The sequence below is a fragment of the Jatropha curcas genome, chromosome 4, assembly GCF_041381405.1.
Source record: "Jatropha curcas cultivar XTBG-Jc1 chromosome 4, XTBG_Jcur_1.0, whole genome shotgun sequence".
Lineage (NCBI taxonomy): Eukaryota > Viridiplantae > Streptophyta > Magnoliopsida > Malpighiales > Euphorbiaceae > Jatropha > Jatropha curcas.
The window spans coordinates 32,063,044-32,080,103 of NC_143154.1; the positions used below are offsets into that span (position 1 = coordinate 32,063,044).

General features: G+C 33.4%; 3 protein-coding genes across 3 annotated transcripts; 2 read left to right on the forward strand and 1 right to left on the reverse strand.

Annotated features, from left to right (window-relative positions):
• The first annotated feature begins 4,230 nt into the window (after positions 1 to 4,230).
• Positions 4,231 to 6,723, forward strand: LOC105645595 (NAC domain-containing protein 43). The gene is made up of 3 exons (XM_012231234.4): positions 4,231 to 4,582; positions 4,685 to 4,953; positions 5,046 to 6,723. Exons 1-3 carry the CDS (start codon positions 4,276 to 4,278, stop codon positions 5,832 to 5,834), a joined length of 1,365 nt encoding a protein of 454 aa, XP_012086624.2. The 5' UTR covers positions 4,231 to 4,275; the 3' UTR covers positions 5,835 to 6,723.
• A 4,957-nt stretch (positions 6,724 to 11,680) lies between these two features.
• Positions 11,681 to 12,919, reverse strand: LOC105645594 (Glutaredoxin family protein). Its single transcript, XM_012231233.4, has one exon. It carries the CDS (start codon positions 12,782 to 12,784, stop codon positions 11,825 to 11,827), a length of 960 nt encoding a protein of 319 aa, XP_012086623.1. The 5' UTR covers positions 12,785 to 12,919; the 3' UTR covers positions 11,681 to 11,824.
• Positions 12,920 to 14,910: 1,991 nt separating this feature from the next.
• Positions 14,911 to 17,037, forward strand: LOC105645593 (protein IQ-DOMAIN 17). The gene is made up of 5 exons (XM_012231231.3): positions 14,911 to 15,216; positions 15,305 to 15,592; positions 15,678 to 15,923; positions 16,000 to 16,137; positions 16,215 to 17,037. Exons 1-5 carry the CDS (start codon positions 15,091 to 15,093, stop codon positions 16,974 to 16,976), a joined length of 1,560 nt encoding a protein of 519 aa, XP_012086621.1. The 5' UTR covers positions 14,911 to 15,090; the 3' UTR covers positions 16,977 to 17,037.
• Positions 17,038 to 17,060: the final 23 nt, after the last annotated feature.

Sequence of the window (17,060 nt, forward strand, 5' to 3'; positions counted from 1 at the left end):
TATATAATTAAATGCATAGAAAAATATTGTGTTGCGAAAGCTGAAAACTGCATAAATAAACTGAAAAATTATAGTGTTATGGAACCCATTTTATTAACTTAAATTATATTAATTATACCAGAAAAAATTACATTAATATATATATATATATATATATTATAATTTATATTTCTCAAAAAAAAAAAACTCATAATTATTGCACGGTGCTTATATAATTTGCACGAGATCAACGTAAGCCTATAGCAAAGCAGCAGTAACGTAATTTAATTAAACTGTTCCTTAGACTTACAATAAACTCTTCTTCTTAAAAAAAGAAAAGTAAAAATGGATGCAAAGGAGCCTATGTGATTATTACAGGCTTGATTTCAAGAGATTTAATTATATTCCATTTGAAATAATTGAATTTTTCAAAGAATATATATAATTCATTTTATAGAATTTAATACAATAAAATCAATTTCTATAAATTAGAATAGATCAAATTTCACAAAACTTACGAAATAAATTTTATCAATAAAAATGCTAATTTCTTTTTTTTTTTTTTCAAAATAGGTCAAATTTCTACAATAAATTTTAGACGAAATAGGTTAAAATGCTAATATGGAAAAAATGGTATGATTTCAAATTATGTAATTTTTACCTCAGCTAATATACACAGTGACTAGACAAATAATTAACTCAAAGTTGAAATAAAAAGAAAGAATAGAAGACTAGTTACTACTAATTACCCTCCATTAATCAGTCCTCTCTGATAATTCCATAGTGACAGTCATGCAAATATACATATTGCGTCACTAGACAAAAAAGAACCATCAAAACATTCTAAATCAATGGGCTGTCGTCACAACCCACGTCATTTTAGCCAAAGAAGAAGAAGAAAGAGGAATTGATTAATTAATTAATTAGTAATTAGGAGCTAATTAGAGAGATTTTTTTTAAAAAAAAAATAAATAAGAGTGGTAAGTAAGTAGATAATATAAAAATTGAACTACAACCAACCAAAGCAGAGGATATAATGTCCCAGTGCTGGTCAGTAAGAAGTTGTTGCTCCGTCAATTGTTGGGCACAAACCATGATTAGCCATGGAATTTAGAGAAATAACGATCATGATTAAAATTGAGACACCATAACGGAATTCCTTTTAGTGCTACCGTTATGTGTGTGTGTGAGAGAGAGAGAGAGGGAAAGAGTTTAATTTCCAAAAGACAGATCCTGCAAAATGATATTCACCACTAAGCTGTTAGCTCACTGGCCAAACCCATGTCGGTGAAAACAATAGTCTCTGCACGTACTCATGCCCCTCCACACCAAAAAAAAAAAAAACAAGTGCTTGGTTTCGTTCTACTCACATTCTTCTTATTATAATATTTTCTTCTAACTTTATACACACCAACTCATATTTAAAGATATTAAAATTTACTCCTATTCAAATTTTCAAATTTCAAATATGATCTGATTGATCTTTTTATTATTATAAAAAATAAAAAATAGAAATATCAAGTCGAATACTCTTTCACTTATCATTGTTAATTCTCTTGGAATGCCACAACTTTTGATGAGGTCATTTCAGTTTTGATTATTTGGTATGAAATGTGCATGCGTATGATGATTGCATAAATTGGTAGAGTCTGATAAAGACAATTCGATTTTGGATAATGTTGTTGCAGCATTAGACTACTGGTCTCTAAGCTTGTGCATCAATTTGCTAACAATTTCTCTCTTGTCAGGATGATATCAGGCTTCGTCATGCTTCATGCATATATATATATATATATATGGTGGCGGCTCTAATACTCTCACTGTATTTATGCATACATTCGATTTTTATTTTAACTTATTAAGTGTTTTAATTTATAAAGAAATTCAATTTTTAAAATTTAATCGATTAAATATTTTAAATAATTAAAAATCTTTAAAATGTTATTGAAATTTATAATTTTAAGGTTACGGTAGTATCTTAAAGAATTTACGTATTGCAGTTAATTATGGTAGGAGTTAAGTGTAAACACGAAATTAGATGCGTGTATGCGAGTTTTTAAACAACATCGAATTTAATTTAAAAGGAATATTTGTCAAATGTCTGAAAATATAATTTATTTAAGTTATCTACTGTAATTGGATTTTCTTCGAGACTAAGGTTAGGCAAAGTAGTCGTGTAAAGAGTAACACAATTGTCCGTAGTTTGGGGAAAGTAAGAAAAGACACAAATAGAAATATGCTTCTTTAAAGATTAATGTAAATGCATTGAAGGAATATTTAATATTTTTGAATATGTTAGACCGATAAGAGGAAATATGCCTTTAAGAACCAAAGATTCTTGAAAAGATAATTGATTTGACAAAATTCAATTAACCTAAAAAAAAAAAAAAAAAAATACACTCAAACTGTGAAACATATCTTGTATATATTATTACAAAATTTTATTTATATTCTTAAATAGTCTAGGGTAATGATTTTTTTAATTAAAAATAAAAAGAAAAGCACGTGTAAGGAATGTGTGAAAAAAAATTAAAAATAATTAATCACAAAAGCAGCCACAGCCCGGCACTTAATTTTAATTAACCAATGTTCCAACAAGCCAAAACACATTAATTATACTTACTACCTTCCATTATTATAAATACAGTAAATTTTCTATAAATGCCACAGGATTATGAGCTAGCTAGACACTTGCAGCTACTTCCTTCTTCCTCCCTCTCATCATAACATTTCTGCTCTTCAATGAGCAAGAACATCATATATAAGGTGTGGAGCTTTAATTCCCTATGGCCATACACATGCTAATAAATGGGATAGATCACTACAGTTTATTTCAATGGTTATGCTGGTACAATTTATAGTAACTCTATATGTGTATTTCCTCCGACTCAAAATATAAGTCGTTTAAAATTTTTATACGGGATTAAAAAAGTAACTAATTTGACTAAATTTAAACAAAATCAATAATTATTTGTGAAGATAATTATCGTATCTAATGTAAAAAAAGGATAAAACTGAAAAAAGATAAAGTTAATTACACTTTAAAATACTCAGAAGAATTTATATTTTGAAATAAAATAATCACCTAAAATAATTTATATTTTGAGACTGAGGAAATATATCATCCGATTAAGAAAAGAAAAAAGCTATTTTTGCTTCTTTCTTATGAATTCTTAGTGGTTGCCTTATTAACCTTTTAAGATTTGCGTTTTCTTTTATTATCAAATGAAAGATTTAGCGGTTACCATGTATAAATCATTCAAAAGAGGAGAAGAAAAAAAAAAAGTTAAAGATTGAAAAATTCAAGCATATCTTAGAAAAGGTTTAATATGCTAAAATTAAAATATTGAATTTTCAATTACGTTCCCTCTACTTTTGGAGTGTATATAATTAACATCGAGACTGCAAATTTGGATATATACACATTATAATTATGCATTTCGTGAGCCATTAATTTGAAAAAAAAAATAATAAATGATTTATTTGAGTGCCAATAACAAGAACTAGAGTATCCAATTATTGCGTTCTGTGGGTACCTCATGTTGGGCTCCAGAATTGAACTCTATCTATAGCAAACTCAGACGCTAGTGCACGTGCAAAATCCAGTTTCATGTACACTATACAAAGATTTGGTGATATAAATATATAGCACAGAACAAGCAGAGAGTCGAAATGTCTGTACAGTTTTTAATTTGTTTGTATTTTAGATATTAAAAAAGAAAAACGAGAAAGAAAAATTGCTTGAGGTTTGATTTGAAATAGCGACTTGCGATGATGTGGTGACCCACACAGTTGGTGAGTAGAATGATAAAAATAAAAAATAATAAAAAAAAGAGAGGGAGAAGGAGAGAGTCTGGAAAGAGTCCATCATGGGTTTGTTCCTCGAAGGGCCATGAAAGCTCAGTGGCTCCGACCCCATCATCCCTGTGTTGCCCTCTTGTCGTTGAGGTGGTTGCATAAGTAAAACGAGTGATGTTCAGAGATTCTTTTAGGATATTGTGGTGGTTTCAGAGGTGCTTTTCATTTAGATATTAAGGTCATGGGTCGTAGTTTAGATGGGGGCGTACCCTCCGCCCAGCTGCCGCCTGCCCCTCTTACTAAAACATTATTTACTATTTTTTATTATTTATTATTTATTCTGGGTCCCATCTCTTTCTCTCTTAGTTTTTGGTGGTTGGCTCTTCTGGAAGCCTTAGACCCCACACTAAGTACACTAATGGCCATGATTCTATAACTTTTCATGCATATTTGGACCCTTCCCCATGTCCTTATAGCCTCTAACCATTATAAATTATCATGACTGCATTACCCTTTACGCTCACCACCTTAACCTTTTGCTTCATTTCTTTAACCTCTATTAGCTCTCTCTCATCTCCCGTCCATCACCACTTCTTTTTTCTTCTTTTCCCTTTCTTTATAATGCCCGAGGATATGAATCTTTCAATAAATGGTCAGTCTCAGGTCCCTCCTGGTTTTAGATTTCACCCAACCGAAGAGGAACTTCTTCATTACTATCTCAGGAAGAAAGTCGCTTATGAAAAGATAGATCTTGATGTCATTCGTGAAGTTGATCTTAACAAACTTGAGCCTTGGGATATTCAAGGTGCTTCATTAATTTCATTCTTCTTTTTCTTTTTTCTCTCTTTAATTTCTCATATAATATATAATTGGTACTGTATCTTGATTTATTTGTGAAAATATTCAGAGAAATGCAAAATAGGATCCACCCCACAGAATGACTGGTACTTCTTCAGTCACAAGGACAAGAAATACCCAACTGGGACTAGAACAAACCGAGCAACAGCTGCCGGATTCTGGAAAGCCACTGGCAGGGATAAGATCATATACAGCGGCTTTAGAAGAATTGGTTTAAGGAAAACTCTTGTTTTCTATAAGGGAAGAGCTCCACATGGACAGAAATCTGATTGGATCATGCATGAGTATAGGCTTGATGAAACTTCTCACGACACCACTGTAATTATTCACTCTCCTTTTTTATATTAATTCGACCATACATATATTATTGTTAATTTATAATTAATTATGTTCATAATGAAATTTATCAGGGTTCGAATAATCCAATAGGAGAAGCAATCCCTGAGGAGGGGTGGGTGGTCTGCCGTGTATTTAGAAAGAAGAACTATCAAAAGACCCTAGAGAGTCCTAAAGGTTCGTCAAGCTCCATGGATTGTAAGAATCAGATTCTTACTTCCGGAAACGATGGAGTTCTTGATCAAATACTTGTTTACATGGGAAGAACGTGCAAGATGGAGAATGAATCCTTTAGCCATCTCAATCTCTCCAACAATAACGCTCTCAGATTTCTTTCAGCTAATAACAACGCCGTTGGTATCACTAGTGAAGGCCTCCATGAAAGATTTATGCATCTTCCAAGGCTTGATAGCCCAACTCTTCCTTCTCTTCCAATCAGCAGCCCTTCATCGTTTGATCATCAAGAGAGAAATTTCGGAGCGTGTTATCAGTCGTACGATGATATTCTTGCAGAAAATAACGAACCTTCCTCCACCAACAACCAGAATCAATGCATTGAATCACTTGACAACAACAGCAAATCAGGGCTTAACGACTGGGTAGCCTTTGATCGTCTGGTTGCATCACAGTTGAATGGTCAGGTAGATACATCCAAACAACTTTCCTGCTTTACTGACCCAAATGGAAATTTCGGTCTGTCTCATGATGAGGATGACGATGACGATGATGATGTGCAATTATCACAAATGCATGTGCACTCCAGTAGATCAAATCAACCCAATTCTCAGGTCTACAGTAGCGAGAATGATCTCTGGAGCTTCACTAAATCATCGTCGGACCCATTATGCCACTTGTCAGTATAACCAGCACCACCATCTAAATATACCACAACAATATATATATATATATATATATATATATATATATATATATATATATATAATTACTCTAATACGTATGTATGAATATACATATACAGTCTTTATCAGTATAGCTAATATAAAGTATATGTATTACAATATATAATAAATCAAAGTGATATTTGAGATAGGGTGGCATTGTCAAACATTATAATGTTATTTTCCTTAATAACGTTAACCATGTCGTCCATGCATAGATTTTTATCCCAGAATTAAAATACAAACAAGAGTTTCGGTGCTGTGATTTGCACTTTCTACCTGTAATTATATCCAAATAGCTAAGGTCTTACACGAATTCGTTAACCATGTTGAAAAAGCTCGACAAGCTAATTATGGCTCTGTGTTGACTTTAACGCGGGATTGGGGTCGCAAATGATAATACCCACTAAGTGGGATGGGAATACGTCAATCCTAAATTCTGTGTGTGGGAGAAATATACATATATATATCGAACAAGACTCAACCTTTCTGGGTATTCACCTAACCTACGATGTACCCATAAAGATATGGCAAAGGGAGAACTAAAGGTGATTTGATTTGTCTTTTTGAGCTGAGATGACTATATATACCCTACTAGGAGATGCTTCCCCGCACAAGAAGAATCATGAATTGTTGGCATCTAATGAGATTATTTCTATTTTGAAATGGCAGAATTCATAATTATATTTGTTCTGAATCTCTGGCTGCTCGTGAAACTGGTGGTGATGAATTTATCGGCGTTTAAGGAGCTTATCTTTGTTTGATGTCAAGTCCTAGAATTTCATAAGATATATATCTACAGGATTGTAAGGTCACTAAGAATAGATATATATAGAAGATCTTCACTTTTCAATATATTTGCATAATTCTATAAAGTTTGAAATTGAAATTTGAAACATTTAATTTGTAGAAATATGAAAATAGATTGCAGAAAAAACGAAAGGCTCATAAATGAAAAATGGACATCATTCATAAGTCATTAAAACTTGAAATGAATTAATGAATAACTTGTATCTTAATCCGATTTAATACTTAAAGTTGATAATAAAAGTGAAATTATTTAAAAGTTTTCAAATTTCACAAATAAATATCTCCAGTCAATATTCTACGCTTAAAAGAATGCGTATCGATGAGTTATGATGGATTAATTTGACATGAAAGGAAAAAATAACTTGAAGCGTTAGCAGTTGTCTTAAAATTACCATTACTTATCGGTTACCGTAACCAGTAAAATCATTCTTGACCTAATCAATTACCATCACTTAGTGATTTTGATGAGCTCAAATTAAGCTTAAAGAGTAAAGAGAGTGTTGAAAATCATAATTCAAGTACATGATGTAAGCAATTATTGCCAAATATTATATTTTGGTTCGATTCTTTTGCCTCCTTTGAGAATATTTTAGTTTTCTCTTTTCTGCTTTTTATAGTCATATAAACCATGTTGGAAGATTGTTCAACAATTGACCTTATTTATATAATAATATTGTGCACATTACTATATATATGTCATGCATTGCTGCTGCTGTGTAAGTATATGTATAAATATAATCAAATCATACATTGACTATTTTTACAATCATTGTATTAGTACTATTCATTTTTTTTTTTTTTGAAATGAGAATATGACATGTTATGAAAATTTAATATAATCGAGAGCTAAACCTGAATAATGCAAAATTATTACTCTCTCCTTTATTTTTCTGTCATTTTTAAATTTTGTTTCATCCAAATTATGAGTTATTGGTTTGAGAAGATTAATAGAATTCATTATATTTTCCAATTTTCCCAATATTTCTATTAAATAGAATAATTATTGTCCAAAATTTCCTGAAATCTATTTTATTACTATATCTCTCTCTTTTTTTTTTTTTAAATGGTTGGTAGAGTAATGAAGAGACCATTACTGAAATTGAAGTAATTAAGTATAATAATGGATTTTTTTTTTTTTGAGAAGAATAATGGATAATTTAGTTAAATTAAAAAATATTTTATGTATAATTTAGGTAAATAAATAGAGAAACACGATATGATAACATATTTTATGTAGATTCACATGCATACATGATGCATGTATGACGATCGTGGGCAAGGTACGTTTGCATGAAGCTTCCTTGTCATCATTATTTTTTTGACTGAAAAGATAGATTAATTATTAATAGCATCATAAAAAAGTAGATCGAAATAAAAGATGAAAGAGTAAGCATTCGTTCCATCTGGTCAAATATAGAACCAGTAATTCTAGTAAGCTCACGAGCTAGCTGACCATCTAAAAAATAAAAACAATAACGCAAATTAATAGACCCAAAAAATAATTTTTGTTCTGGGTTATCATATTAATTTTTATAATTTAGCATATTATGTATGTAATTCTTTGCATTAATTACCTTATTTTTCTTTTCAAAAATGTGATTTATTATAACATCTTTCCCTTCCAAGTTATTTAAATTTATCATCATATCATTTACTTTTTTGAAAAAAATTTATTGAAAGATTCAATGAATTAAAATTATTTTTTTTTAATTTATCGAATTGATGAAAATTCCTTATGGTTGAGATTACTCGAATCCAAAATTTTTCCTTCACAAATAAGATCATAGTTGATTGACACAATATCACATATTTTTTAATTAATAAAAAATGTATTTCAATCTTTTATTAACCTAAATTCTATCCTCTCAAAATTAAGAGTTTGTTAAATAATTATATTATTCGTCTAATCAAACCAGTTTTGTTAGAGTTAATTAATCTATCAATTATCAAGAAGGGTTAGTTGGGTGTTATGCATTGAACCCGTCTGAAATTTCTCCAACATACTCATTGTCGTTTGGACTGTTAAAACTTGACAGTACAATTATGCAAACAAAAGATATATAATCAAACACTTAATTACAGCTCACCTTCTGTATATAGGCATTATTTATTTATTTTAGTAAAGAATTTTGATTAACGGGTTATTAAGGGATAAGGACTGAAAAATGGAATGAAAGGGTGGATTTCTGTTAGATGTGATAAAAATGTGGTTGGAAAAGGAGTGTCACCAAATGGCCTATATAATATATGTGCCCACTACCTACTCATCTTTAGACCTAATATATATTTATTCCTTTAAGGTTGAAATTTATGCGAATGACAAGCTTTCAGTCACTTCATTAATTTAAATAAAATAGAATGTTAGAAATTAGGGTTCCAACTCCACCAAAATCCGAAATTTATGCTTTTCTGGATAGAATATAATTTTTTTTGTCCCTTTCTGTATAATAATATGATCTGAAATTTGATTTTATGTCTGCTAATTAAGTGGTCAGTTTACATCAATGGTCGGTGTCTGAAAAAACATTCATAAATACATTCTTTTGCCATGCAATTTACATGTATCAGAGTTTTTTTTTTTTTTTTCTCTTTAACTGAGTCTGAGTGTATATATATAATATTTTAGTTGTGAGTGTTATTTACTGATATATATAATATTTTCTCATGTAAATGTTGTTAGAACTGAACTATCAAAGAATGGAATTTGAAAGTGGTTAGGGTCCTCTGTCGTCTATGAAGATATATCACTTCGAAGAATATATTCGTATGTAGTTTAACATTTGGTCATGCTATTTTATGATTAGATTTCTGTTTCCAAATCTTATTCAGTAGTACTCATTGCTGATACTTAGGTTTAAGACTTATTATTTTGTCGTTGAATCATCAAAAACTAATAAAAGTTTTACTTCATTATTCAAAAGGATATCCTTTGAGTTGAGGACCAGAATGAACATTCATAATCAGATGTCATAAGGAGAAGTAGTGGCCCCATCACCCCATTTTGCAGGGTGTTACCGACTCAGACTGAGCCCTCCCTCCCTCCTTCTCCGATGAACTTTTAGGGTTAAGCCTTGGATGGATTGACAAATCTTACCCTACGGATTTATGATAACTAATTTTTGCTAAGTCGTCTATAGGTAAAAAATAATTAGGTAGCTATAATCATGGTTATCTGAACAACAACCCACATGACATGCTGAGTTGAAAAACTTTTTCATTGAGCATTTCTAATCATTTCTATCAAGAAATCTATCAACATCATTAGAGTTCTTTTATTTGCATTAATACAGATAAATATATAAAATATAATTTCGGCCCTGATCAGCATTTTTCTCCATCTGAGCCGCAGAATTGAACTTTGTTAAACACCAATTAATTAATCCTCATTAGGGTTTATTATTCATCTGTTAATTAAATTCATCAAAAAGAAGGGAAAAAAAAAAGGTAGTACAAGGACAGTTCAACGAAGAAATAAATATTGTTAGGTGTGTAGGACCAGATTACAAGGAGAAAAGTAACATCCAAAAGATTGAAATGAACTCACCTGCGTACTGTAATCATTAAAATTGGATAGATCCTGAGCATAGAACAGAAGCTTTACAAAGCGGGAAAAATGGAATTTGATTCTCAATAGTTTGTTAAATTAACGGTCAAAAAGGGTACTCTGTTTTCTTAACATTTTTCATTTTACAGGTACTGATGATCGCAACAAGGCTTTGAAAAGCTCATCCTATATATGATATGTGTAAATCAAAGTTAATTACTTTTTACCAAAAATCAGAACCCTAAAGAGAATATCCCAGCCATTTATGTGTGAAAGCCTTGAAGCACATCAAGCAACTTGATCTCCAGATAGTAACAAATGGTTTCTTTTCTTTCTCTAGCTTATGTTCTTCGACTCTTCTAGCTAACGGGCTTGAAACATTTGATTTGGAGAGAGACAGCAAATTCTTTAATGATGATGGTGAGCTGAGAAGATAAACGGATTAATATTTTTCAAAGGGTCCTATCAATAGTCATGAACAGTTTGGGGATGAGATCGTTGACTACGAAACTAAAGAGAATAGCAATGGCAGCGAGAGAAGCTGCTATCGAGATAAGAGTTTCAGTTTTAAAACTGCTTGACAAGAGGAAAGAATGTACACAAATTTGCGGTGTCATGTTCAAAAACAAGCCTCTACTTTAGCAATTTTATAATTTTAGCCAATTCTTCTAAAATTTAAGGAATTGACTAAAATTGCAAAATCACTTAAAAATACAGATTTTTTTGAACATTAGATCAAATTTGAGTTGTTTTGTTTACTAAAATTCATTCTAAAATCACATCTATTTTGATTGAATTGAATTGAATTTCATATTTTTTTTTAATTCCAAATAAAAAAACTTAGATTGGTGAATGAATTGAGCAACACATTAGTTCAAATAGGAGGTTAAAGTGGCTTGTAGCTCATTTCAGGTATCCTACAAATTGTTGATAACTGGTCCTCTCTTGTAGGCAGCCCAAATAAATGGGTACGGTCGTTTTTAAGTAGCCAACTTTTAAAACGACTGATTACTCAAAATTTGCCTTTTAAGTGTCGACGACAGAAGGAAATATGCCTGTCGTTTTTGAGGGAAATCACATGAACACGCAGAAGAAAATTTTCCAATATTTATGTCGTTTTTAAGTAACCCCCTCGTTATAATATTAGCGATCTCCTAAACAATATTTCTCAGCTATATTTGGCCAAATCGATTCAAATGTTTAGTTACAAAGAAAATATCCAAAAAGATCTGCAATTTCATATTCAGTTCACGCCACTCAAAACTCAGTTCAATTGGGATGGGACAGTATCCAAAATTTCTACTCTGCCTCTTCCACAAAGCCAGGAAGCATAAGTATAAACTGATTTACATAAACATGCAAGAAAATTATGCTCAGATGCTTTTCAAAGTTTATTTCTTTTCAAGTTCAACTATACTATATTGATCCCATAATAACCTCGACGCATTCCGGTAGATTGATTGAGAACTCAGGATTATCAATTTTCACTAAAATTGAAACAAGTAAATTGAGATAACTTACTTATGATGATACAACAAAGACTTAGCTTTTGATTTTATAACCCCAACTAGATTGAAAAAAAAAAAAAAAAAAAAAAGCTTCAGGCGCAAATGGGGCAGAGCACCAAACCATTTTCATTGCAATCAGGACATCTGACCGCCATCGTTCTCCCTTGCTTCTGTCCGAAATCATCCTTCACCACCATCACCATTTTGGAGCTTCCATTGCAAGAAAAACAGGGCAGGAACCTCACATCTCCACACCCATCGCACACATCTCCTACTCTCTTCTTTGGCAAACCCTGTAGCAGCTCTCCCATCCACCCTTCCTCCATTATCCTCATCACATCCTCCACTCCACCTACGTACCTTCCCTTCACGAATACTCTTGGCAGCAACGTTGCTTCTCTTTCTTTCTCCCCCATCAACTCCCTTAACTCCTCTCTAAATCCACGATCCATTGACACGTCTCTCTCGCAAATTACGACCCCAAATCCTTCAATTGCTGTGCGAACAACGTTGCACGCTTCGAATGTTTTTCTTATGCCTCTCAACGTGGTCGTGTAGATCACAACTCTGTTTTCCCCATTTGGCGGACACAACTTTTCAAATCTATCTAGCGAATGCGAATTTTCTTTTGAGGCAAAACTGCTGTCTTTCAACGACTTCAAAGCACTGAAGCTGAAATTAGGATTTGAGTTTTCTTTGTCGGTTAAAGGACTCTCATCTTTCTTGATAATGGGAGAAAATCGGAAGCTATCGGCGTCCAGGCCAGACATGAGCTCCCAAGAATTGATGGTTTCTGGGCAATCGGAGCGGAGAGGCCTGGGTTCGGACCAGAGAGACTTAGGCTCGCATAGAGGGCTAGGGAAGATGGAGCCGAGGGTGAAGCGAGCGGGTGGAGTTGGAGGAGTGGTGACAGAGGACTGCGGCGGTGGATCAAGATTGAGGAGACCATAAGTGGTGGAGGTGAGGGAGACAATGTGGTGACCGAGTGCTGAGCTGCCGAGTTGAGTGAAGTCGTCCTCGTTGTTTAGCAAATTGGAAGATACACAACCCATGGCGGTAGGCGGTGCCGATGATTGATTTTTGAAATTTGAAGAAGAGAGGCAAAATAAAGCAAAAGAGAGAACCAAAAGGGTGGAAACAGTGGACGACTTTTTACTTTTGGTAATTTAATGCACATTATTATTATTATAATTATTTACTACATATCATAAAGACATGAACAGAGAGCTTTTTTTTTTTATATTCGTTTTAGGCCACTCAGTTTTGAAACACGAAACGAAGCTTTTCTTTGGGCGCTCAATTTTATTTCAAAAATAAATAATTGAAGACGACGTGACGTGGAGCCTTGTTGGAGTCTGTATTTAATTTTTTCATGCTTCTCACGCCAAAGCCCAACTAGTCTCGTGCCGGTCATGGGCTGGTTTAACGTTGGGCTGAGATCAACCGGCCCCAACACAACACTAGCTCATTCTCACCAGTGTAAATTATTAAGAACCTTTCCTTTTTTTTTTTTTTTTTAAATTTTTTGGTGAAAATCAATTATGAATTTTATATTGTTATGAATTTAATAAAAATATTAGATTGATATTTTGAATTCACTTTGCAATATCTTATCATATAAATACTGAAATAAATAACAGAAAATGGAACTAGGAGCTTTTATATTATTTATTTCATAATTTTATTTTTCTTATATAATCAAATCATATAAGAAGGCTTTTTTTTTTTTTTTTTAAATTAAGATTAGAAAACCTCGAAAGGAAAATAAAATTCAAACACTGCCACCAAAAATTATTGGTCTGCTAGATGACAAGCGAGCACTGAGTAAGGACTGAAGGAAAAGACCACATTGAAGGGCCCTCCCTCAATAATTATTTAATCAACAGCACATAATGGTCAGGCATAATGAGAAAAAAATAAAACAGAATTTTTAAGCTGAAAATAATATTTAAATTGCTATTTTTCATTATTATAAAATTACATGCATGTAAAATAAACGTAAGTTAAATGCATAAATTCACTTTTATAGTATTTTAATATTTACTTTAATTTATTAAACAATATAATTTATGAAATTATTAAATTAAACACTTCAATTTGTGAAATTAAATTGATTAAATATTTATTTAATAATTAAAATTAGTTACCGTTAAGGATAAGAGTTTCATGCATATGTTGATGAAATTCTATAATCAATGAGCTTAATTTGAAAGTACAGTTGTCAGTTTGATGGCAAGTGATTGTTGCATTTCAATTCCCAAATAGCACATCGTACTGAGGAACATTTATTTCATCGGCTGTCCTTTTCTTTATTACCACTATTCTGATAATTGATTCCAACAGGAAAATACTCATCAATCAATAACTCAGGAGAGTAAACAGCAATTCCCATTCGAATTTGTTCCAGACCAAAAAATAATATTAACTCAGGATTTTCCTTGTGATTTTGAGGAAAGATAATCTTAATTAGTACAGTAATGGTGCCTGAAGAAAAGAATGCAAAAGAATCCTCGCCGTTATTACAAACAGAAAATGTAACGTGGGAATGAGTTGCAACTAAACTAAATTTTACATGCATCTTTTGTCCATATGGTGCAAATTCGGACAAGAGACAATTTTGGAAAGTAGACTGTGGAGAAGACGACAGAGTCACAACAGTTTTTGACCAGTCTACCGGGAAATGAAGCCAACCTCTTTTCGCTAACCCAAAACCAGGAAGGATTCCCCGCTTTCATCAGTACAAAATAAAAAAATGGTGGTGGTCTTCGAGGTCTAAGGTCTTCCAATGCAGAAGATGATGATAGTAATTGGTATTTGGTAGGTCGAAAATAAAATAAAAAAATGGATGGTTTCTTTTCTTGCTGCTGATGATAACACGTGAAGACGATAGAGGGTGCTCAGTGGTTATTTAAAAAGGGAAATTAAAGGCATGCTCAATCAAGAAAGATTAGGTATTTTTAATGGACTTTGGATTCTTGTAGCTCTGTATAATTAAAAATCTTTCTACCTCATGTCCTCTTTCTATCACAAAGTTATTGACAGTTTCTGACACCTCCATTAGTTTTTATCTCATGCCACTAGAAAACACCTACGCCTTTAGCACGTATACTGGAGAGAGCTCGTACTATACATGTTAGATTCTGCACATATAAACTTCGCATTCACTCTCTTTTTTCAATCTCTCTCTCTCTCTCTCTCTCTCTGTCTCTCTCATTGCTAGCTTTCCTGCTCTTTTATCTGTTATATATAAATGATTGTGATTTGTAAATCAAAAATGCAACTCCCCTCTCTTTTCCTTTTCTTTATTTATTCCCTCAGTTCATATGTAATCTAATAATACTGGTTCTCCTGGACCTCTATGAGAACGAAGAGTGGTACCTCATGGTTGACATTAGTGAAAAGAGCATTCAGCTCTCCAACTAAGGAGAATGAGAAAAAGACTAGCAGAAGAAGAGAAGAACACGACCAAGAAGAGGAAGAAAAGGTAATTATTTAAACCAAACCGACTCTTATTTTGCATCGACGTATAGTTTCGTTAATTTCTTGGTGCATGGCTTTCTGGGTTTTTGCAGAAGAGAGAGAAAAGAAGATGGCTTTTTAGAAAGCTCAATTACAACCATGTCCAAGTTCAACAATGTGGAACAAGAACAACAGCAGTAGAAGCAAATAATGTGAGTCCTATTTCGGATGCGGAACAAAGGCATGCAATTGCTGTAGCAGAAGCCACAGCTGCTGCGGCTGAAGCAGCAGCGGCAACAGCACAAGCAGCAGTGGAGATTGTTAGGCTCACTAGGCCTTCAAATTTCGTTAGAGAACACTGGGCTGCTATACTCATTCAAACAGCTTTCAGAGGCTACCTAGTAAGCTTACCTCTTAGTACATATCACTAAACATATATTTCCAGGATATTTTTCATTTTCTAATCAGCTAATCTCTTGAGTGTAGGCAAGGAGAGCTCTACGTGCACTTAAAGGGCTAGTGAAGCTTCAAGCACTGGTGAGAGGGCATAATGTTAGAAAGCAAGCAAAGGTAACACTTAAGTGCATGCAAGCTTTGGTTCGAGTACAAGATCGGGTACGCGACCAACGTGCAAGGCTTTCACATGAAGGGAGCAGAAAGTCCATGTTTGATGAATCTAATGGCTTCTGGGACTCTACATGTCTACAAGACATCAGCGAGAGAGGGTCTATTGTAAGTGACAAATCAATTCTGTCCCGATAAATTGATTAACTCTTTTTAACTAATAATGAAGTTTTGAATATTACAGTCCAGAGATATAAGCTCCATTCTAGATAATTGGGATGACCGCCCATATACAAGTAAGGAGATTGAAGCCATAGTGCAAAGCAAAAAGGAAGCTGCTTTGAAACGGGAAAAAGCCCTTGCTTATGCTTTCTCTAGCCAGGTTACATCTCTTGCCTTGTAGGCTAGCAATATAAAACTTGTTAATGAGCTAATTAGTTATTGATCTCTGATATCAAGATATGGAGATCTCGAAGAAGCCCATCAGCAGGAGATGAAAAAGAAATGGAGGAAGGAACCAAATGGCTCGACCGGTGGATGGCTACAAAGCAATGGGAAAGCAATAGCAGAGCATCAACTGATAGAAGAGAAGCTATAAAAACTGTAGAAATTGACACTTCTAGGCCATATATTTATTCTACTACTCCAGCTGCAGGTAGAAGATCACAATCTCAAAATTACCAACAAAGACAAACTTGCCAGCTGCCTCATTCTATCCTTAGAACGCACCACAATATCTCTTTCCACCACTCACCCATAACCCCATCTCCCTGCAAAACCAAACCCCTTCAGGTTCGCTCTGCAAGCCCTCGATGCGTCAAAGAAGACAAGTGCTATTCAGCTGCACATACACCAAGCCTTGGCTCCAGGTATCGCTATGGAATGGGTGCAAGTGGAAGTAGCGCCAGTGCTGCAATGCCAAACTACATGGCAGCCACTGAGTCTGCAAAGGCTAGGGTCAGGTCCCAGAGTGCACCCAGGCAGAGGCCATCAACGCCTGAGAGAGAACGCAGTGGATCAGCCAAGAAACGGTTATCATATCCAGCTCCGGAGCCACATTGTAGTAGCTTTAGCCAGAACTTAAGAAGCCCCAGCTTCAAGAGTGTGCAAGCTGCTCATTTTGGGATGGAGCACCGATCCAACTATTCCTCCTGTTATACTGAGAGTATTGGTGGGGAAATATCTCCCTGTTCAACTACTGATCTAAGGTGGTTGAAATAGTCTAGTTTTATTGTATCATTTTATCAATTAATTAAAGTAGCTTCGAAGTTTTTCTCTTCAATGATTCGGACTAATTACCAGTTG

What these genes read in the sequence shown, in the direction of transcription:
- LOC105645595 (XM_012231234.4), top strand. Translation starts at nt 4,276, where the DNA reads ATGACTGCATTACCCTTTACGCTCACCACCTTAACCTTTTGCTTCATT. An exon ending in TGAGCCTTGGGATATTCAAG is followed by an intron (nt 4,583 to 4,684) that starts GTGCTTCATTAA and finishes GAAAATATTCAG; the next exon opens with AGAAATGCAAAATAGGATCC. An exon ending in AAACTTCTCACGACACCACT is followed by an intron (nt 4,954 to 5,045) that starts GTAATTATTCAC and finishes GAAATTTATCAG; the next exon opens with GGTTCGAATAATCCAATAGG.
- LOC105645593 (XM_012231231.3), top strand. Translation starts at nt 15,091, where the DNA reads ATGAGAACGAAGAGTGGTACCTCATGGTTGACATTAGTGAAAAGAGCA. An exon ending in CAGCTTTCAGAGGCTACCTA is followed by an intron (nt 15,593 to 15,677) that starts GTAAGCTTACCT and finishes TCTTGAGTGTAG; the next exon opens with GCAAGGAGAGCTCTACGTGC. An exon ending in TCAGCGAGAGAGGGTCTATT is followed by an intron (nt 15,924 to 15,999) that starts GTAAGTGACAAA and finishes TGAATATTACAG; the next exon opens with TCCAGAGATATAAGCTCCAT.
- LOC105645594 (XM_012231233.4), bottom strand. Translation starts at nt 12,784, where the DNA reads ATGGGTTGTGTATCTTCCAATTTGCTAAACAACGAGGACGACTTCACT.